General features: G+C 42.5%; 2 protein-coding genes across 3 annotated transcripts in view; one reads left to right on the top strand and one right to left on the bottom strand.

Moving 5' to 3' along the window:
• Window positions 1-1,982: 1,982 nt before the first annotated feature.
• LOC117731007 (T-complex protein 11 homolog) lies at window positions 1,983-9,578 on the top strand. Of its 2 annotated transcripts, XM_034533119.1 has the most exons (10): window positions 1,983-2,086; window positions 2,896-2,986; window positions 3,142-3,271; window positions 3,381-3,501; window positions 4,242-4,462; window positions 4,942-5,078; window positions 5,754-5,935; window positions 6,750-6,931; window positions 7,392-7,564; window positions 8,110-9,578. In XM_034533119.1, the coding sequence occupies exons 2-10, from the start codon at window positions 2,908-2,910 to the stop codon at window positions 8,340-8,342; spliced, it is 1,458 nt and encodes a 485-aa protein (XP_034389010.1). In that variant the 5' UTR covers window positions 1,983-2,086; window positions 2,896-2,907; the 3' UTR covers window positions 8,343-9,578. The 2 variants fall into 2 exon arrangements, with proteins under 2 accessions (XP_034389010.1, XP_034389011.1); XM_034533120.1 differs by lacking the exons at window positions 1,983-2,086; window positions 2,896-2,986; window positions 3,142-3,271; window positions 3,381-3,501 and adding an exon at window positions 3,511-4,082.
• A 3,790-nt stretch (window positions 9,579-13,368) lies between these two features.
• Window positions 13,369-22,558, bottom strand: part of anks1ab (ankyrin repeat and sterile alpha motif domain containing 1Ab) — a 31,428-nt gene continuing 22,238 nt past the window's right edge. The window contains exons 6-14 of the mRNA XM_034532938.1: window positions 22,139-22,285; window positions 19,773-19,880; window positions 18,924-19,094; window positions 17,902-18,039; window positions 17,726-17,797; window positions 17,370-17,453; window positions 17,121-17,258; window positions 16,145-16,321; window positions 13,369-13,600 (exon numbers count right to left, since the gene is read on the bottom strand). Coding sequence (XP_034388829.1) covers window positions 13,481-13,600; window positions 16,145-16,321; window positions 17,121-17,258; window positions 17,370-17,453; window positions 17,726-17,797; window positions 17,902-18,039; window positions 18,924-19,094; window positions 19,773-19,880; window positions 22,139-22,285 — 1,155 coding nt within the window. The 3' untranslated portion in view covers window positions 13,369-13,480. The remainder of the gene's footprint in view (window positions 13,601-16,144; window positions 16,322-17,120; window positions 17,259-17,369; window positions 17,454-17,725; window positions 17,798-17,901; window positions 18,040-18,923; window positions 19,095-19,772; window positions 19,881-22,138; window positions 22,286-22,558) is intronic.

Raw genomic sequence — 22,558 nt, 5'->3', positions numbered from 1 at the left:
CGCATTTAATAGTTGATTCCTCCCACGGGTGAGAAGCTGTTCCTCACACGGAGTTCGAGATTGCTAATCTGATCCTTGATAATTTAGTTTGAGATTGCTAGTCCGAACCTGGATAATTCAGTTCCTTAAGAAATAATTTTTGAGAAGATTAAAAGAAAACATAGAAATAGAATGACTACTTCTCAGACATGTTGGAGAATTGGTTCGGGAAATATGAAAATTATTTCCAAATATATTTCAGATATCCAACTTCAGTTAGAGCCGGCGCAGAAAGCTGCTCTGTGTGTTTTAATTCTCTCCCACAGCTACACTCTCCATCGTCGACCTTCATCGTGTACCTGGCTGCCTGCTGTGATGGACCTCACCAACAGATGTGCTGCCAACAGAGGAGTATCGTGCACCTTTAACACATTGATTCAAATTATAAAAAATCACGGAAGTATGATGACAATAAAATAAATATAGTGTTTGAACTTGCTGTTTTCCTTTTACTCGAGGAAATCGAGGAATGGAGGAATGCAGAGGAGGAGACCATGGAGAAGATGAGCATGCAGAGAAAGGAGACCATCAAGAAGATGAGAGTGCAGAGGAAGAAGATGCACATAGACATATGCACAGATAGACACATATCTGATCACAACACTCCTAGACGTTAGTTACTTTGCAGAGCAGGGTCAAAAGGAGGGAGTGATATTGTTTTTTCTTCCACAGGTATTGATAATAAAGATTGTATTACAGTGATGTTTACAGTGCGGTGAAATAAAATCCAATACAAGTTGTTTATACTATGGAATAGTATAAACGGAGGGACTGTTAGGTTGTAGTGGATTTTATATATATTTGCACATGTAGATAAGAGAAGTTTATGTTTTAAATTAATACATAAAGAAAGATATGATAATTAATTTGGGATATTATGAGGAATATTCTGGAGGAATGCATGAGAATGAATGAATGTTTTATTGTTTAGACAATAGTTAAAATGGATGCCGATTGAAACCTAATGTGTTGCTTTTATTCGGAAGGCAGGATAATAGGGTTTTATTGTGAAGGGGAACTTCCTGTCCTTGACCGGAAGAGTGAGCTTTGACCTCGCCTGTTTAGTAATTGGCGTAGCGAGTAGAACTGCGGCATCCTTTGAACTGACCAATGGAACTAACCTTTAGGTGTGAATTCATTTGCATGACCATACTAACGACCGAGCATTTGTTCTGGGGACATGGTTCTACTGGTCTGGAGACTCGAGACAGCCCCGGTCTGTGGCTCCTTGGGAGCTGCACTCCGTCTGTGGAGAGTTCCTCCTTTCTGGCCCCACGATCGTGAACGCTACATGAGTATTATCTTTGCCATTAAATATTGTTAAACTTTAACTCGAATCCTGAATTTCCTGCGGCCACGGGACCCGGAGCTTTGAACACGAATCTTACATAGGTTATGGTGGATCTAAGAGGGGCTGTGCCCTTGCAAAACAGCGCCTGTCCCACTGTATATTTTCTACAGATGGAGGTTATCCACTGAAATGATTCATACAGTGCATAAAACACACATAACTCATGTGCCTTTTCACAATAGAAATGGAAAAAGTTACAAAATGGCAAATCCCAATGACTCCATTTGGAATACGAACACACCTGAGAGCTTTAATATTTAGTTTTCCACTGAACAAATGGGGAACAGGTACAGATAGAGGGCGAGGACAAGTCTTATTTTTAAAACGCAGCAGGGACACGCTGCGGACACGCCCACTGATTTGACTCGAGAACGGACCAAACCAAACGAAGCCGTTGTCTTTGTATTTTACATTGAAATTAAAAAAAGGTCAACAAATGAATATGTTCGTATGCTTATTGTACACCACGATACAACTGTACAAACAGGTTTTGAGTTTGTGTCCAACCGATATCATATACTGTAATTGTTTAACCACCCCTATATCCTTTTTCAGAGTGGTTTAGCCCAGGTTTAAACTTTAAAGCGGATGTTGTTACAGTCTCTGTGTGATACTTTTAGACGGTAGAAACGGGGGCGTGTGACGTTTCATTTTTCATATATACGGTTTAATAAATAACCGAAATACCAACCACAGGTAAGTTTGTCTCTGAAAGGTGATTTATTGTCGTCAGTGTCAGTTTATGCTCTTTTTATTTAACGACCCTTGCTTTTTATTTCTTATTTACGTTACATTTGATAAACCTTTATTTAAATTTAATTACAGTGGTGGAGAAAGTACTCTGATCCTTTACTTCAGTAAAAGTACAGAAGTAGTATCAACAACATGTTCCCAAAGTTTAAACAAGTTAAAAAGTACTCAACTTATTAGATGCAATACTTTGTTTACTACTGCATTGATGGAATAGTATTGCATTCTGTTTTAAGTTTCCAATGAATGTAGTGGAGTAAAAAATAAAATGTGGTTTAATAGAACTATAAAATGGAAATACTATTTGTCAAATGTATACTTGGTTACATTCCAACACTGCAATCTTGAGGTACTTGTACTCTACTTACGTATTTCCATTTCCTGCTTCTTTTGCTAAACCATAATTTAATGTCGGCTCCAGTATGTATGTTACTTTTACTTCAGTAAAAGATCTAAGTACTTTGTCCACCACTTCTTTTCTCAACTAAAACAAATTTTAACTGCCACATTAGTTTAACCATTATTTTATTTATGTAGTCAGATGTAGTCAGATTACTTGTTATATTTGAACCACAGTCCACTAAAACCCAAAGATATTCCGTTTAGTCTTATAAATCTTCACATTTGAGAAGCTAACTGAAAAATAACTGAAACTATTTAAAAAAAATAGTTTATTATTTTTCTGTTGATTTAAGCTACTATTAATTATAGCTCTTAATATTTGAGTTGAGTTACCAGGCTATTTAATTGTCTAGGCTTTTGCTGAAATGCCAAATCAAAGAGACGAGGCTGCTGATGATTCCCCTCCGGACCTTCCCTGTCTGGAAAAACTGGACTCTCCCACAGGTATGATGCTTTATGACGGCTGTTATTGTTTTGGGGCACATTGGGGGGACCATTAGTAATTTAGTTACTAGCATCGTGGCAGCTTTAATTATCTGAGGGTGTGTGTGTGTGTGTGTGTGTGTGTGTGTGTGTGTGTGTCCTGTCTGTGGTGTCAGGGAGCCCACCCACCGCCTCATTATCCAGTCTGATGGAGCTGGAAACTTGTCTTTCCAACCTGAACCTCGCACACGAGATCGTGTCGAACCGAGACTTCTGCTTCAAACCCAGGAGCCCTCCGACTGACAGGCAAGGAAAAACACACCCAAAGTGACCGTGGGTATCTTTTACATCCAAAATTAAGCCTCTTTTGAGCTGTTTGTTTGTTTGTTTGTTTGTTTGTTTCCCTCCCTCGTAGCCTGGAGGGCAGAGTGACGGCGATCGTTCACCGGGCGTTTTGGGACAGTCTTCAGGAGCAGCTGAGCAGCGATCCCCCGAACTACAGCCACGCTGTCACCCTGCTGCAGGAAGTCAAGACTGTAAGTGTGCACGGCGTCGAATCATAGGTGGGAGGAGCCACTACTGGGACCTTTGACCCCGCTCATCCTCATTTGCTTTGACAATCAAAACAGAGGCTACAGTACGGACGGATGACGGCATAAACACGCGTCTCCTTAGAGCTCTCTGCTCCAACAATAACAACTGAATCTGTTTGTTATTGATGAATATATTCACACTGATTAGATAACGATTTGGTCATTTCAGAGATAATAATCTTCATTATTAAAGGAATACTTTTGGTTAATACAATCCCCGAGTTGAGGGCTGATGCCACTCTTATTTCTATTTCCTGGTATCAATCTTCTCATCTAACTCTGCACAAAAGCGTGTATTTATCAATTACAGTATTTTTATTTATTTATTTGATTAACACGGGACCATGTCCAATATTAAACATGAATGTGACTCTTTGATGCTTGAAGCTCGTCTGACAGACGCTATGTTTTGTTTTTGAGGCCAATGCGGATATTTGAGTGATTTAAAAAACGTAGAAGAAAACATGTCGGCGTACATCAGAGACTCGACACGATCAACCATTTGACGAGAACCCTTAAATACGGTAATTAAAGAATTGTAATCAAGCTACAGTTCGTACCGAGCGGGACATTTTAAAGAAGATAAATCTACTTGTCAGTGCACCATTTCTAAATGACCTCACACGTATCTTTACTGTATCCTGGATTTATTCATGTCTTTGTGACTAATATTTCCTTTTTAGATGCTTCGGTCCCTGCTGCTGCCCAGTCACGTCAGACTGAGAGCTCAGCTGGATGAGGTGCTGGACATGGAGCTGATCCAGCAGCAGGTCGATCACGGGGCTCTGGATCTCCACCGACTGGCAGGATACATCACCAACACCATGGCATCCTTATGTGCACCTGTACGTGACCCAGAGGTCAGGGCCCTGAGGGGCCTCGGGGACCCCGTGGAGCTCCTGAGGTGAGGGACAAAAACTGACACATCTTGTTCACATCTCAATGTCATTTGAAGCCTCCAAATATTTATTTATATATATATATATATATATATATATATATATATATATATATATATATATATATATATATATATATATATATATTCAGTTAAACCATTGACAAGGAAACATCTCTCGTATCGTCCAGTCAAAAGCTTTCAACTATGTAAACATGAAGTTACTGGAGCTGTTTTAATTTATAATAACTCTAACTGAATGCTTTGTAGATGTGGGTATGGCTTTGCTTTATTTATGTACTTTATTTGCTTTACTTTAACCAAACTGACTGTATTTAACTAACTGACTGACAGTCATTTAGACTTCATTATTAGCACTTACTCAGTTTTAAGGAAGTGCAACACCGTTTGCTCGTCTGATTTGTGTAATTCTTGCGCCTCGAAAAGCCGCCTCGCGTTAAAACCGCCTCCCCTTTTTCCCTCAGGGGGATCTTCCGCGTCTTGGGCCTGATGAAGACCGACATGGTGAACTTCACCATCCAGAGCCTGAGGCCTCACCTCCTGCAGCAGGCCGTGCAGTACGAGAGGGCCAAGTTCCAGCAGATCCTGGACAAGCAGCCGGGTGAGAGGAAGGGTGTTTTTTTTTGGTTTTTTTTAAATCTCCAGCCTGGCTGCTGCTGCTGTGTGACTGATGGGACGGCGAAGGTGACTTTGTCACTTTGAAATGTATTCTTTTCAATTATACCGATTTTGACCCTCGCTGTGAAGCACCACCCTGCTGTTTTATTTTCATCTTCTCGTAGATTAAGTGACGAGTTTGAGGGCCAATCCGTGACCTCTGGCTCAGATATTCTGTGGAGTGTCCATCTTTTGATTCAATTAATTACTGTGGTTAATAAATGTGTTCTCTTATACCAGCAATATCTTAGTTGTTATGGAGAGACGGGGCAAGTATTTTTTCAAAAAGGTAATTTCCTCGTGCAGCAAATGTGCTGTAAATGTAATTTAACCGGTTTTATTCCACGTACAGACATTTAAAAAGGTTACATTTATAGTTCCTGGTCACATGCGTCAAACAGGGTTCGCATTTCACCGCTACTAACCGCTAATCGGCGAGGACCCCTTTGGATTAAATCCAATAAACAAACTACACTTTTTATTTTTATGCTTTGAACTGCGAATACTTTGGGTAGATTTTACACATTGCACCTAAATCCCATTTTGTCTGTATCGCTCTAAACCCCACGTGAGTCCTCTGGTACCTTGTTTGTCATGTATTTGACTGTTTTCTCTTCAGCCTCTCTGGACCACACCGCCGCTTGGCTTCAGGCCGCGGCGTCGGAAGAGGCGGCGGCCGCCGGAGCTCGGTCTGAGTCTTCCAGTCCTGACAGACGAGGTCCCGTCAGCGCCACCGCCGTCCTCGACCGGGCCTGCGTGCGTCTGCTGCGCTGGGACCCGCGAGACCAGAAATATCCAGAGGTTCGGCCTGCAGGAATATCACGTGGTCACGCTGCACTTTGCAATTCAGATTGAGGGATATTTTATTGATCGTTGGGAAATCTTCAGTCCCCACACACACACACACACACACACACACACACTCCTCCGCCGCATGTTGAGGCACGTGACGGCACATTAGGGCTCGGGCAGCACCTCTCCAGTCCGATGCACTGACGCAGCGCTGTCAGATGAGCTCAGACGCTCCTTCATCAACTTCACCCGTCAGGTTTCAAATGGGCTAATTTGAACTGATTTTAAAACTCCAGGTTACTTAACACTATTCGTCATATAAAAAGTAGACATTGTTAGCCGACAATGATATTATCGTCTTAGGTGTTTTCACGTATCCATTTCTTTTATTGAATAATTTCACTCGTATATTTATTACTTTTATCTGTTTTATCCATCTTAAGATGATTATGTGATTTATCCAATTCTTTTAGTAAACAATTCCATATATATATATATATATATATATATATATATATATATATATATATATATATATATTACGGTTGAACATTTTATCCATATAGCTCTTGAAGCAATTTATCCATTTCTTTTAGCCATCAATTTAATCTCTTGGGCTACTTTCAGCTATTGAAGCATTTAATCTACTACCATTAGCTAATTGGTTTAAACTTTCTGCTCCCTTGACGACGTCATATTTATCATATTCTACTTTTTTTTAATCAAATTGTATTTTCCTTTATGTTCCTTTTTAAAATTGGCTCCTATTTAAGCTGCAAATTCCCCCGTGATTAACCGTTTGACACGTGACCTCCGCACGCAGACGGTGCTGATGGACCGAGCCCGCCTGGACGCTCTGGGCCAGCGGCTCCAGATGCTGGTCCTGGAGGCGTCGGTGCTGCTCCTGACCAACGCTCAGTGTGGGGACGCCGTCTTCTCCCTGCAGGGGTTTGTAGGTAGACTCAGGCAGTCCGTCGCTGCCTTGCTGGAGGGCAGTCACACCAGGTAAGAGGAGGATGTGGTGATGCTTGTACTGGCTGTCATGGGGAACAGGTACTGTATGAGAAGGAAACCGATGGAGGTGACAGGTGACAACTAACCTGTCGGAACGGATCCAGCTAACCTCATTCTTTCTGTTCAAGAGAAGCCCCGTCATGATTAGTGAATACATGTGGAACAGCAGTTTGTGATATCCAAGGCCTGCTCACACTCCAAGCTACAATAAAATGCAGCACAGGCTACTACTCAATTCTTAATCACCTTTATTAAATTTGTAGTTTTATTTATTCCAAACCAGAGAGACCTCGACGTTATTAAAGACCCTTTATTTATTGACTTCCATGTGTCCCAGGACTCTTTGCTCATCGCTCCTATTAAATGGATAAATTCATAGGCCTGTGACCCAATGCACATCTAATGAAGCCTGCTGGTAATGTGTCTAATGCTGGTTTTCTGGCGGCTGCAGGGAAGCTGACCTGAAGGGGGCGCTGCCGGGGCTCGGGGAGACGGTGCTGCAGCTGTTGACTGAAGCTGTGAGCGACCAGGGAGGAGCAGCGCTGCCTCCGGAGAGCCAGCATCTGCTGAAAGGACAAATATCTGAGCTGTGGAAGCACAACCACCCTGTCCGCACACTCATAGGTCAGGCTGAGAACAAGGGGTGGTACAAATCCATATATAAGTTTCTAAGTATTTAAAGCTGGATCGACACCAGTATGTGGTATTTTTTATTTCTTCTTAAAGGCGTGGTATAGAAAATTCTGTTAGTTTAGGGATGCACCATTTTCATTGGACAAGAGAAACACGCCCTGCAAGTAACGGCCATTTTCATTCCTCATCATCAACACCGATATTCTGCAACAGGCCAAATCTATTTTTGGTCATACATGAAAAAAAAAAAAAAAAAAAAGGAGCACACAAGCAGGAATCTGAGGAATATTTTTGGGGCATTTTTGGCTTGAAGAAAGAAAAGGGGGGGGGGGGAATACTTTTTCAAAAATAGTCACAGAATAATGCGGTGTATGGTAGTATATTTTAATCTGTAGGAGAGAACATGCGTTAAAATGTCATTGAGTTTGGGTTATCACATGTCCACGTGGATGTTTTTGAACTTTGGATGTGTGCTGACAGCCGACTTCTCTCCTTCTCCCCCCCCCCCCCCCCCCTCATCCCTCCATCCCTCACAGGGGAAAGAGTACAGGGCTTCCTCCGGGCCACGCTGCAGGGCGGCCTCGCTAAAAGGAGTCCAGAGCCGCCCGCCGCCCTCAGGCTGGTGGGCGCCGAGCTGGCCGAGCTGGCGACGGCCTTTGGGCGAATCGTCCACTTCAACCGAAGCGTCTTTGGTCCTTTCTACGCGCCCGTCCTCAGGAAACTGCTGTTCCCACCAGGAGAGGACGAGACCGGAGAGGACTCGCGGTAGGCCGAGGCCGACCCGGACGACCTCTGACCTCCAACATAAGATGCCATTTGGCATCCAATGCGTCGGCTACAGTGTAAATACAGCGAACGAGAATGTTCAAGGGGAAAAAGACATTTACAGTCTGCAGATTTTTAAAAAAAAAACGAAATGGTATATTATATATACTATATATATTTTTTTTTAGGTGTTGACAAAGAAAAATAAATTGCATTGGTGCGTCTTCACCTCACATTTGAGAGCACAAAACATCAGGAAAACAGTGTGAAACAAAAATGAGTAGCGGCTTTTACCCACCCAGATAGTTTTCAGTGTGCTAATGAAAAGAGTCTCAACGAGAGACTGATTATGATTCTGAAATGTTTTTGAAAAGGTAAATTAACTGAAAAAAAACCCCTTTGTTGGTTTTCAGTTCACTTTATCTCAAGATAAACACCCTCAGGAAAAGTACCAAAGATTATGCATACGTTTGTAAATAATACTTATATTAGTTTTAGTAGGTAGCTGGTTTCTCTTCTCATCTTTATGTTTATAGATGTTCATGTTTAATTTACCAAAGACAGTGCAATTTTTTCTGAATTCATTTTTTTTTTTTTCATCTTTTGATTATAAACCAAAGATATTCTCAATGTTTCCCCACGGTTAAGATTAGTGGGAGGTGGTGTACCAAACGGGTGCTTATTTGTAAACGAATATCCAATTAATTAATTTTCCATTTTTCACTCTGCTAAGCGTCACCTTGACACATTTTAATCAGTATTCTGGGGAAATGATTACTGTATACACTTATGAGTTAGTTAGTTATTACACGTGTATATACAGCGAAACACAAACAAACAGAATGTGACGGATTACTCTTAGTTGCACTCAGCGAGCATACTTTCATAATGTACGTAAAGGAAAACATCAATGGTTACCATAAATATATATATTTTTTAAAACACAATTTAAATGGTCTTGAACTTTAAAGCGAAACGGTTTTCATAAAACGAGTTAAACATGTGAGGCCCTCTCACTAAAGCTTGCACAAGTCAGTTGAATGTAATATAACAATACGCACACATCTCTTGTTGATGTATTGGTTGCACCATCCACTAATCTCCATAGCAGGGAAACACTGATATTGTACAATATAGTTCCCATCTTGTTATATTCTTCACTCTAAAGTTGAAACAGCTGGTGTAATGTTTTCTGTGTTTTACTTTTTAACCATAAAACAAAATCAATGCTGACAACAGACTTGAGAGGGACTCTTTTGTCATTGCATTATTTAATTTCTCATTAATATAATATTGCTTTTTCAAATCTTAAACAGTGTCACATATTCATAGACAACCCGTGCTCCGTCCACAAACATGGGCAAAGCATTGTATGCTGGTAGTTTATTTTTATTTTTTTTTCTCTACACTTTGTTACATTTCCGTTTTACCCTTAATAACTTTTGACGGTTATTATCGCCAATAGACCTGAATCAATAGAAATGTTCATTAATGGTCTTGAGTCATTTATGGTCTACAGTGCTCTAAACAATACAGTACCTACATGACAAGGTCAGAAATTCACATGGAGGTCAGGACACGTGACCCTTTTCTGACCGACCTCCCTCAAGACGGGAGTGACACACACACACGCGCACACACACACAGTTCCTGTTTAGCCAGCGATGTGGGGTCACCTTTCGTCAGTGTGTTGGGGTTTCATTTGAGGGGCAGTGGAGGAGCAGCAGGGGGAAATACAGAGTGAGATCTAAATGTCTGGTTGGCCCTGCATGTTGCATGAGGCTTACCTCTCCTTTTTTCTCTCTCTCTCTCTCTACACCTCTTTTCCACTGCTCTGCCCACTACAACTCAACACACACACTCACATCGGCTGCTCCCCTTCAACTCACAGCTTGGTATCCGGAAACTTGAACGCCGGGGTGAGCTACACAAGGAAAACACCAATGTTAAAAAAAACAAAAAACCGACTGGTCCATGCACAACCCAAAATCATGCCACCAAAACTTGCTTTAAATAGCTGCTGCTCATTAAAGTGTAATGCTTTCTTTTTTTTAATATTTATGCCGTCCATACTAGAGCAGGTTGTCTTGGTGACGCACAAAATGGAAGAACGCACGTGACAAAATGTTGGGAGGAATGGGCGACGTGGAGGGATGAGAGGATGAATCGCATGTGGTGGAGAGGAGGGTAACATAAAAAAGCAAATGGCAGATGGGTGAGAAGAGACGAGACATTGCTACAGTACGCACACAGACTGCTCAGGCCAAGTGCATCAAAGGGTACAGAAAACACACACACACACACACACACACACACACACACACAGCCAACATGCATCGTCAGTGGAAGCTACCAGTCAGAACAAAGTGGCAATGACACAGCCACGGTACCGCACACAAACCAGTTACATCTTAACTGACACGCCGTCTTCCAGAGAGGAGCTCAATACCTCGCATCTCCCACAGCGAACACACACACACACACACACACACACACACACAAACAAGGACGGCGGACAGTGATGCGGCGGCAACCGTCCAAACTCCCATGAGGACAAAGACGGAAACAAGGCATACGAGCACGCACGACGACAGGTAGTGCACACACAGGGGAGGGGGGGGAGGGGGAGGGCGACAGATATGTGTCGACTTCCACGACGAGCATTTTTTGAGTCACAGTGCAGGAAGGAAATTCTTCTTTTTTTTAAAAAAAACAACAACAACAACAACAACCCCCAAAACAGAAACGGGGTCACGTTCTCAGCGTAACAAATCCATTCGCATTAACACGACACCGGCGCAACATTTAGATTTGTCTCTTTCAACGTCGTGGGAATTAAATCTCATTCCGCTGACGTTGTTTTTTTTCTTCGGGTGACATACTTTGCGTGTACTGCATCTAATTCTAAATCGGTGTGGATACCTACCCATGTAATCATGATAATAAGATGCTATGTTGGGAAATGTGCACCAAATTGTGCTCCAGGCTCATTAATATATACGAGTCGAATGAAATCATGTTGTGGGTCCCACGTCAGTACACTCAGTTTGGCTTGTGTAGTTATGTTTGGTAGTATTCTCTTTGTGGCCTTGGGTTTTATGGATCCTTCACGATCCCTTCTTTAAATCGCTCTTTTTTTCAAAAGTATTTCAAATCGGGTGTATCGGCCTATCAAAAAAGTATCACAAAGTACACGATTTGCAAGGAGAAGGTATTAAAAAGGGAAAGTGCCACGTTTTAAATACAGTGTTATTCTTTTTTTTTTTTAGTAGAAGACGTGGGGGGGGGGGGCGGTATAAAGGCCATCAGGACAAAACTCTACCATCATAAGAACGACATCATCAGTCATCATTGTCAGTCAATTCGACAAGTGTTGTCTTTTTTTTCCTTCTTTTAGAAGCAGAGGGGGGGGGGGGGGGGCGTGCAGTTGTTGGGTGGTGGTGGTATTCAAGGGGAGGTGGGGGCTTTAGTTGATTATAGATAACCAAAATGACGTACGGCTGTTGTCCTCGGGAAAGTGTAGGAAAGTTGTCCTCTTGTGTGTGCGTGCGTGTGTGTGTGTGTGTGTTTGTTTGCGGGTTGAGTTCTTGTTCCCGTTTGAGTTTTCAGACGTCAGCGATTTGATTCACGACCAATCCATCGCGTCGTTATGAATATTGTACAAATGAGTAGCAAAAAAACTGAAAAAGAAACCGGGTTGTTTGCTGCATGTTGCTGTTTTGTCTTTCATTGATTTAATTGTCCGTCTTGCATCCCAATGCTAGCAAAGCAGCCTCCTCACAGTGGCAGATGCCTGGTAAGACAGGACATGCTAAAGATGGAGAAAGAAAAAAAATATATATATAATATATATATATATATATATATATATATATATATATATATATATAACTGTCTTGAGGCAAAACAACCAAACAATTCAGAAACCTTCAAATGAAAAGTGATGTTGAAAAAAAAAAAAAAAAAAAAAGGATTCATGCTTTTACATTACAGACTTCGATCGGAGCGATATCGAAAGGGCGCGTTCAAAAGGGAAAAGTTCAACGTTTTCGGAGAAACCGTTAATTTGTTTTCTTGTCAAGAGTTAGACAGTTAGACCATATTGAACCCACTCACCGGTTAACTTGGGCCAGCACAAAGACTGGAAACAGAGAGAGAGAGACAGCTATTCTGCTCCTGTCTGATGGAATAAATAAATAATAATAATCCACCGACAAAGCTCGCTAATTAACATTAAATTATCTCATTTGTTAAATACGTACGAAAAGCTAAATGTAGAAAAAACGACAAATCGCCGTTTTACGAGAGGGCTGGATTATTACCCGGTCAGGAAGTGACTCGCAGACTCGCGTTTTCCCCATTTATGCTAAGCTAAGTTAGCCTGCTGCTGGCTGTTGCTTCACATTTACTGGACAGTGGTAGCATTATTCTCATCTTATTACTAATGAATAAGCTCCTTTCTCAAAAAGTTTAACTTTCCCTCTAACAGTTGAACACACTGACCCTTTTGGTGTTATATTATATTATATCATATTATACACTTTTGGAGAAAAAAAAAAGCTAATTTAATTTAGAATTTGGAAACACAGAAACAAATAAAAATAAATGCTTGTTTTGCCTGCACAGAATCAATACAAAAAAATGGCCTGAAAGAAGAAGAATAATAAAGATGCAACCTCTGGTAGATATCGGGGGATTTGGAGGCGGATGCAAGTTGACGAGGAGGAGGATGAGGAGGAAGAGGCAGTTTGGTTGAGAGAGCAGGGCCACTGTAAAAAGAGATCAGTCCAGGATCATCCGTTCCAGGGCTCCGCCATTGGCTGCAGCAGCAACAGGCGAGTAGGGGGGAGGGGTCGGGGGGTCAGGGGGGAGGCTGCCAGGGGTTTTGGGGAGGCACGGGAGAGCCGCAGGAGTGTTTGTCATGGCGGGTAAAGAGGTCGGTGTGGGTCGCTGGGCAGGGCAGAGGAGGGTGCAGGAGTAGGCCGCCCTGAGGGATGCTATACCATCACAGTGAGAAGGCACGGGGCTCGCATGTACAAGTGTGTGTGTGTGTGTGAGAGAAAGAGATAAATAAAGAATCGGATGCAGAGGGGAGAGGGAAGTACGAGGGGGTGCTGAGGGGCGCCCGTGGGGATCCCGGCCTCAGAATATGGTGGTCTCATACTTGGTGCTGACGGGGCGCCTGTGGGAGTCCCGTCGGTCCAAGAGCCAGGTGGTGCTGCCCAGAGACTGCATGTCTGCGTCCATCTCCAGGGGGTCGATCTGCCGGGGGGGAGGGAGGGAGGGACGAGAGGAGGAGGGCGTGAGACGGGCGGCAGTTGGAGGCCATTGCGCCACACTGACAAGTCCTCGGCTCACACACGTGCATGTGGATTAGAGGCGCAGTCCGGTGATCATGTTATAGAACACAGACACTCGGGGCTCAATCCACAACATGGAGGATGCCTGACCGGAAATACACTCGTCCTCTCAAAGCAGCAGCAGTAAAACCAAAGCTACTGGGAGTTAAGATATATACTGATTAGTGGTTCACAAGCATCATGTGCTCTACACCAGTGGCTCAGACAAAACAAAATATAAGCAGTCAAAACACATTTATGCTGATTAATACTGATTTACTTTTGAGCTACACGTGATTTAAAAAAAATGGACATTTGAAATTTAAAGCATCCTCAACGTGTCTTAAAAAAAGAGACAAATATTTAAGAACATGAGAAAGGGAGCTTAAAAACCACCTGACAGAAACCACTTCAACCTTCTGGTTTAACAAACCCCTCACTGACGCCATGACAACAGTCCTCACAGAAGCTTAAATACAGACCATCATGAAACACTCTCTCTCTTCCCTGAATGTGTTTAAACTACAAAACGTCAGCGTTGAATTGCAATCTTAAACTCTGAAATGCAGGATGGAGATGAGAGATGGGGAAAGTAAAAAGATGAGGAGAATGTCCAGGAGAACCACAAAGCAAGGAGACAAGGTGCACTGCGGCACCCCAACAACAACAACAACAACAACAACAACAACAACAACAACAAAGAACCCCAAAAAAAAAAAAAAAAAAGGGTGTGGGATTGATGTGTAAGCAGATGTGTGTGGTGATTGAATTAGAGGAAAAGGAAAGAGAAGGACCTGGACTCCGGGGCTAACGGAGTGCAACGGGAGGAAGGAAGGACGGTGGGTAGTACACGTGTGACAGTGACAGCAGCGGCATTCGAGCAGAGGGGCACCCTGGGAGGCAGGAGGACCAAGAAGACAAGAACAAAGACACGTTAAAAAAAACGAGAGAGCGTAGAGGGACAGAGCATTTGAATGCATCGAAGAAAACAGCAGTTCATCACCCCGTTTAGAGCTCAAGGAGACAAATGATATCCCCGCTCCCCCCCAATAAACAAATATTCTACGCTGTGGCAGGTCTGTCAACTCAAGCCTCGGAGGATTTTCCCTCAGTGTGAAGGCCAGACCTGGAGTGAAGGCTAACTTTAGCCTCGGCCGTTCTCCGTTGTTCTCCGTGTTCTCTGTGTTCTGCGTGTTCTGCGTGTTCTCTGTGCGCTCCAGCGGCTCCATCCTCACTTACTTCAGATTACGTTTGTCAAACGATTTGCTGAGACCTCGTCTTCACAGCGTTTGTTTTGTTCATGTAACTTTAAAAGTGAAAGCCTAAAAGGACAAACTACGTAAACAGGGTCATGTCTACAACAGCCTATTCTTACATTATTCCTTATATATATATATATATATATATATATATATATATATATATATATATATATGATACTAGAAATATATTAACTGCAAAACAGAACAAAAAGTCTTTATTCCCATGTGTTCAACATCAACTGGTGAGGACGCTGACATGGAGATTAATTCTAGAGACTTTTTAGCACAATATTATTTTATTAGTAAACAAACACAATTGTGGTTGATTTATTAATGAATTAAATCTGCGGTAAAACCGAGTTTCTCCACAAAGAACGAGACAAAAGCGCGCCGCTCTGCATCTCGTGTTTTGGCAGAGATGTGCTCAGAAGTTTGTTGAGAATAAGACCGATTGGTCGACTGGTCGTCTATGAGGGGGCGGCCCTACGTTGCAAACTGTGTTTAAACCAACTAGGCCTGAAAGCATTCACATAGCCATAAAAAACATAAAAAACAAATTGCAGCAGATAGGAGAGCCCCCCCCCCCCCCTTTCAATTAAAACCTAAACAACCACCCAGACTCATTATGCGGCTCTGCGATGACCTCATATATTATCCTCATAGGCAGCTAGTAAAACAAACTGATTTGTGTGCCTGCATGAGTGCGTGGCACACACGCACTCCCCCCGAGAGCTCATGATGTGCAGCCCGAGAGGCCGATGCATCGGAGCGTCGCTCAGGTTTACGCAGCACACTTCATCAATAGCGAGGGAGCAGCAGATGGGTCCAAACTGAGCCCTCAGAAAGGTCCCGGAGGAAATCACATACACCGCCCGTAAGCAACAAATATATACGACTATCCATCCATCATGTTTTGCATATGCATACAAAATAAATAAAAATCTCGTCCACCGATCTGAGTGACTCAGAGTTGAGGGGTGGGCGAAGATGAAATTGGTTAGCAAAATAATGACTCATCACTTTCCACCACACACACACACACACACATCTTCCTTTTGGGGCCTATGGGGATTCAAAAGTCAGTCACAAGGCCTTGATACTGTTTATGAGTTATGATCGTACAACCCCCTCAAGCAGAGCAAATGTAACATTCGCACACGTTCAACACAGTTGTTTTTATTAAAGAGTTGTCGGGTGGTACTCACTGCTGATCTCCGCATGCTGCTCCACGACTGAGATACGGGACGACTGGCCTTGGTCTCTAAGACCTCTGAGCTCAGAGATGTAGGCGGGACATAGTGTCTCGCCCTGGCCTGCATTGCCATCTGATAGGCCACCTCAAATGCCTGTCCCAGTGTTAGGATGATCTCGTAGGTCTGCGTCTATGTGAATGAAAGAAAGAAAAGAAAAAAACATTTGTTTTTAAAGTACAATTCAAACTTTACAGCATTTTAGCTGCCGCAAAGTGACACAAAACAACTCATTCATGGTTTTTAGTTTCACAATACATCTAAACTGACTATACAGTATGTGTGCTCTTTGCTTGTGTGCATGACAAAACATTTAGTAAAAGCAGAACACTCCCGAACACGACTAAACATTTAGTATTATTTTCTCTAAAACCTACTTACTTACTGTATAACTTTAACGACTTAAATTAAAGTCGTTTTATTGGTTTTGCAAATGATTGTTTTCAACAACGTGCTCTTCACATTATAATTTCTCTTTGGCTCTCGTTTGAATATCATGAATATCTTGTAGAGAAAAACGCCAAAAAAAGCCGTTCTTTACACAGCGTGGAGCCGTCGTGCTAAACACACATAAATAAGGCTCAAAATGGTGACAATTCAGTTAAAAAGGCCACAGTGGTTCATCTGCCAAAGAGAAGAAAAAAACACCTTTACAGGAGCTGAGACACAGATTGCAACACAATCCGTGCATGTACATGGAAATGCCACTCATAGCGGGAGAGGACCTCCAATCAAGAAAGTAATGGCCACAAACAGTTGTAACCGCGGGATGCTGGACATCCCACAAAGGACACTTTGATGAATTTATAAAAAGCTCAAGAACAATATGTAGACTTAAGGGTTTCCTTAATGTTTTATACAGGATATATTTATATACAGTATATATATATATATATATATATATATGAGGATATAGTTGTGTTTTACTCACCACTTCCACAGTGCTGAAGACATGGCAGAAGTGGTGGCCACTCTTCAGATCCTTGGTAATGTAGGCAAAGGTGCAGAGGTCATCTGGGTCTTGGGCGGCGCAGGAGATGTTCCTGATCTCATGCTCCGCAACTATCGTCTGATGGAGAAAGGAAAGGAAAGTGAGCACTTACTGGAAATCAGCCGCTAATGGAGGTTCGAGAGGAGTCCACCGGGACACGATCAATGCACACAAACACGTCCCCATTACCTTTGTGGCTGCATCAATGAACTTGACCCCTCTGTAGGTAATGGACAGTATGACAACTGGACCCTTTCTGGAATCCTTTGATTTCTGCAAAGGACACAATACAATTGGTGAGATTTAATACCACAAAGCTCAATGGTTCATCCGCTACAAATGCAACAACAGAAATAGTTTGAGTTATCATGTTTCTTCTGTAACTCTTGTAATTTCATTTTTAGCATTGATTTGCTATTTTTTCTCCCCCTTTTTTAATTTTTTTTAAAATCAGTGCAACATGTTCCAGTCATTCTTAAAAAAATGTCAAAAAGCAAATGAAATTAGAAGAACAAATATTGTCCGAGCGTTCAAGTAGCACACACCCTTATTTTAGCACAGGCCTCTTGTGTGGACTCGATCCCTCGTAGATCCCTGATGATCATTGATCCTAGGTACTAGGAGAGGATCAAAACACACACGCCACATGTCAACTACAGTGCAAAAAAACAACAACGATGCATGTGTGCGTCTCCGCTGAAGACGGTAGAGAGCGACTTACGGTGGCCTCGTACCCGCAGGAGTCCAGGATGAGCTTCTCAGGCTGGTGGTGCCAGGCGGACACCGTGGCGTAGGTGGCAGACTGGCTCGGCGGCCGCAGGTTCAAACGAGAGTCTTTGTGTCGTTCACTCTGTCGGTCCTGCAGAGATGCAAAAGTGATTTCGTAAATCACCTGTCAGAGTGAAATATACTACTGACAATAATCCACTAAGAGTTTTTTTTAGGAAAATGAAAAGTATTGATTTTTAATGTGACCCTGAGTGGGATAGGCGGTGTTAGAGAAAACGGATGGATTGATCCTGAGCTGTGCAGATGTTCAACATCTCTCTTATCTCTGGACGTTTTCTCTTTGACCTCAGCGAGACAGAGACGAGGCACGCCAGCTCGGCCGTTAATGCGTGTGTCATAGATTGACCTTTAGCAAATTCGTACATTTGAGTTATTCTTGGCTAATTTTCCTTAAAGGCGAAACCAAGAAATTCAGGGGAAATTCATAAGAACCAAATTATTGACAATGAATGAATGAAGAGGCTGCATTGGATTTTTAGCCCCAATCAAATATTTACAAAAAATCTGAGCTACACCAGACCAATGATCTTTAAGGGTGAGTTAAAATACGCTGAAAAAAAGTTAACTTGAAGTTGATTGAATGTGTTACGGTAGCTGAAACAATTATGGCTATATTATGTTTTTAAAAAATGGAAGGTATAGCCAATAATTCAGCTTTGTCATCTTTTAACTTTCACTGTAATACCCCTCTTATTGTTGTGATTATGTGGCTCCGCCCACTGACCTTTGACTCAACCCCGTAGATTTAGCTGTAGTTTAGTTCGGCTCTGCGTCTGAAAAATGTGACTACAACTCCAGCAACCACATGTGACAAGACACCCTGACACATCTAACTGTGTGCAGCGTCCTCCTCCTCGTCCTCCTCCTCTATTATTCAGCCAGTCGCTTACTGAAAGTGCGTTTGATGGTTTCCCAGGAGACGATATATAAAAAGTGAAAGAAGGTGGAACTCACGACCGAGCGCGGCCTCTCACTGTATGAACGCAGAGACACGCTGCAGTCCTGGTCGGCTCCTCTCCGCCTCCGGTCGGACTCGGCCGAGGGCAGGAGCATGTCCATGGAGCGACTGGTGTAGGGGTCCATCTGACTGAGGGGAGACGTGGTCTGGGACAGGAGGTCATGGAACTGCCGAAACACACCCGATCACACGAATGAGGACACACACACACACACACAGATAGCACAGATTAATGATTTGACAGCACTGTCTACACGGGCTGTTTTCCCCTGATCTCCATCCAAGCTTAATCCTCCACAAAAGAGCCTCTTCCGTGGAGATTCTCAGTTCTTTTCAGGACGGTTTTAATCTGCCTGGGAAATCAGCCCTGAGTATTTAACTGTTGTGAACATAATGATATTGAAGAATCTCATTCCCAAATTAGATATCCGCAGCTGCAAAAAAGGATCCATTTTCTCACAAAATGAAGTTGGCGTAGAAATAAAGCTTGTCGAGCAACGCTCCTTAACTCTCATCCTCAAGCTCCATTTTTAACGGTTGTTCAATAAGAAAAGTAAAAGGATGTAATCATCAATCACTACTATACCTAAACAAACCCATTTAAAAAAAAAAAAAAAGGCGTTGACCTTTTATAGGCATCACAGACACTAAATATGGGTTAAATTGAGGCCAGAAGCAGAACTGACATTCTAATGTGGGCATATTGAGCCCAATCTATTAACCAAATTAGCGTTGGCAGTGTGTTCCTGCACTACGATGGTTAAATAGCAGCACCTACACTGCTGCAGTGGGATTCACACTGCTGCAAGGTGTTTTAGATTACAAACAAAACATTTCTTACTCACCATGATCGGGGACAGACGCCGGGACTTCGACGGAGCCTCTTCATAGGGTCTCTCCGCTAGAGAGGCAATGATCCTCTTCCTGTGGCCCAGGGCGCTAATCTTAATAACCTAGAGAGGACGGCATCAGGTTCCCCAATAAACACACATTACTTCCAAGTGCATCGTCACGTCAGTATTGCAAACACGGGAATTTATCTAGACTAAGCTAATAAGAGATTTATCCAAAATACACTGACACAAGAGTTGGTGGCATGCGCCCCTCTGCAGGCAAACAGAAATGACTCGTCAATAATTCAGCGTCAATCTGTTTTGCCGTAAGCTTCAAGTACAGCACTGTCTCCTTCCCGGGACACTCTATAATTCACCATCCATTTATTTTGGACTGAAGAATTTGGCGATCCGTGGGACGATGACCAGGTAATATGCAACAACAACAAAAAACGACGAAAAGGCGACTTTCAAGCGGCTGTGTTAGGCAGATTTTCACACATATTGCATTTTCTTTTAAATTGACAGTCTTTCAACACTGCGAGTTCCACCTGACACGCGTCTATCCACAGTATCGCTGTCTCTTTTAAACCTTTTCCAAATGCCACATCTGCTCGTTTAGCTAAAAAAAAAAACCTCAGAGGAGGAACCAGAGGTTAATTTTATGTGGTCGAAACTCATTATCTTCATACTGAATATTTGCATAATTGACTATTAACATTCATGCTCATCCAGCAAAGGTTGGACGTCGAGTGATTAATGTTACATTCGCAATTATGTAGCCGGAAGAAGATATTCCACAACTGGCTCATAGCTCTTTTGTCTGGAGGCTTCAATTATGTATTCAGTGAGAGTCAGGCAACTGGTCCATAGTCTGGCTTTCCACTGCTGTTTTCCTTATTCTCACTTATAAAATCCACGGGAGACCAGTGTGCACGAGGTGTGTGAAATAAGAGAGCATTTCATTAGTAAAAAATAAAGAGCCCTGGGATTATCTGGGAATGAAAAACCAGCTCCTAGATCAGATTTACGGTTGATACTAAGATGCTGAGGAGGAAACGTAGTGGGCAAAGTGATCCCTGGATAGACGCTCACAGGCAGTTGTGCACACTGGAGCGTCGTGCGCTGCGCTCACACCCTTCTTTTATGTACTGCATCGCAGTCGGCTGGACACCGTCCCTCGCCCACTGCACATACTGTATGTTTGGCTGCTGCATTCCAGCTGCTGCTTTAATCTTTTTTTTTTTTTTTCCACGGTGCACAAAAAAAAAAAAAAAAGGAATATTGAGCAACCAGTCATTTTATAACCGTGACTCGGGTTTTTTTTTTAATTGTATGGAATTGTAATTTTATGGTTGTAGTGAATTAAATGTGCTGATATCGATATGTTGATGTTTGTCTGTATGATTGCGTTGCACGTAATTCATTTTTTTAAGTGTCTGGCGCATTTAAATTAGCTTAAAAGAAGTCGTATTAAACGTGCTGAACAATAATATAGCAGCAATCAACTATTAGCTGTGTAAAGCTTCAGAGGAGTCTACCTGAGCAGATAATTGAAGTCTCTCTGTGTGTTCTTTCTTGGCATGGCCGGGCCGGATGCGCGTGCTTTTAGTGCACGTTAGTGCATGTGAGCGTGCACCACCGGTTAGCTCCCTGCGCAGCTAACATGACGCCAACGGCTCATAACGGGGAAACAAAATTGACTTTTTCCCATCCCAGATTGGCTCATTTGAATTATTTTATTTTTAAGCGAGACAAAAAGTTAAAAAATGTTTCGATATGAACTATTAAAGAGAAAAGTCATTTTATTGTCGAGGATGATGATTTCTCTTTGCCTATCGCTAATTCTGCTGCAAAACCCTCAGGTGTATCTTCTGCTGTAGTCTCAACACTCAGGTGCGTACAAACAGAGACAGATCCACACCTGCCACACATGTTCAACTTCATCGAACGCGTGTTTCTGCACGCAAAAGAAAATAATCCAAATGATTACAAATGATCATGAAAACGTAGCACTGATTTCCACAATGATTCAACCATATGATTTACTTCCCTGTCATCTGTCACCACATTGCTCCTTAATTTACGTGTTAATCGCATAGTTAACTTCTAATTACTCAGTGATATTGAAAATGTTTCCGCTATAGTTTTAATGCAAATGCTTCAATCATCGAGCGCTCTGTTATTTCGACATGGCGTTTCGAAGTGCTTCTTAACCTCAATGGTTAACCATAAATCAAAGGTAGTTCTGTGATTAAGGGCCATTCGGGGAGAACTGGTCCAGAATGCCTGAAAGACACTTAAAGTTCCTTCGTGAGCGCGTAAGACACCTGAAGAATTTCCCGCAACCGGATGAATTGTAAGTGAAGCCTTCTTACGTTGACAATCTCCAGCTCCCACAGGTTCTTAACACACTCCAGCGTGCGGTAGCCACTTGACAGAAAGTTGGGCAGATATTCATGCAGGCCAAGGCCGTCCAGCCAGGAGACAAGAGATGTGCTGCCATCACAGCCCAGTGCTTTTACCTGGAGGAAGGGAACAAGTAGTGCACTGAGGAAAATGGCTTCAAAAAGAAAATATACAGTATATGTACATTTTTATCCAGCTGTGGGTATGATTCTACCTCACTAAAGCTGTTTTTAGCCATGCTAGCTGTGCGGCTAAAGGGACTGCAATGTGAACAGGCAGAGGTTTGGGCCCCACAGGACAAACGCTCGGGACTTTAGTGATAACCAGACTTTTCTTATAGCGCCACCAGCTGTTTGTTGAGAAAAAGACGAGAAGTATTGCAGGGAATG

Source organism: Cyclopterus lumpus, chromosome 5 (assembly GCF_009769545.1).
Source record: "Cyclopterus lumpus isolate fCycLum1 chromosome 5, fCycLum1.pri, whole genome shotgun sequence".
NCBI lineage: Eukaryota > Metazoa > Chordata > Actinopteri > Perciformes > Cyclopteridae > Cyclopterus > Cyclopterus lumpus.
The sequence above is the reverse complement of the archived record's forward strand: the minus strand, read 5'-3'. Positions and strand labels throughout refer to the sequence as shown.

Excerpts from the sequence above, each read along its gene's own strand:
- LOC117731007 (XM_034533119.1), top strand. The coding sequence starts at position 2,908 with ATGCCAAATCAAAGAGACGAGGCTGCTGATGATTCCCCTCCGGACCTT. Across the intron at positions 3,502-4,241 it reads TGCTGCAGGAAGTCAAGACT|ATGCTTCGGTCCCTGCTGCT; the intron begins GTAAGTGTGCAC and ends TTTCCTTTTTAG. Across the intron at positions 6,932-7,391 it reads CTGGAGGGCAGTCACACCAG|GGAAGCTGACCTGAAGGGGG; the intron begins GTAAGAGGAGGA and ends TGGCGGCTGCAG.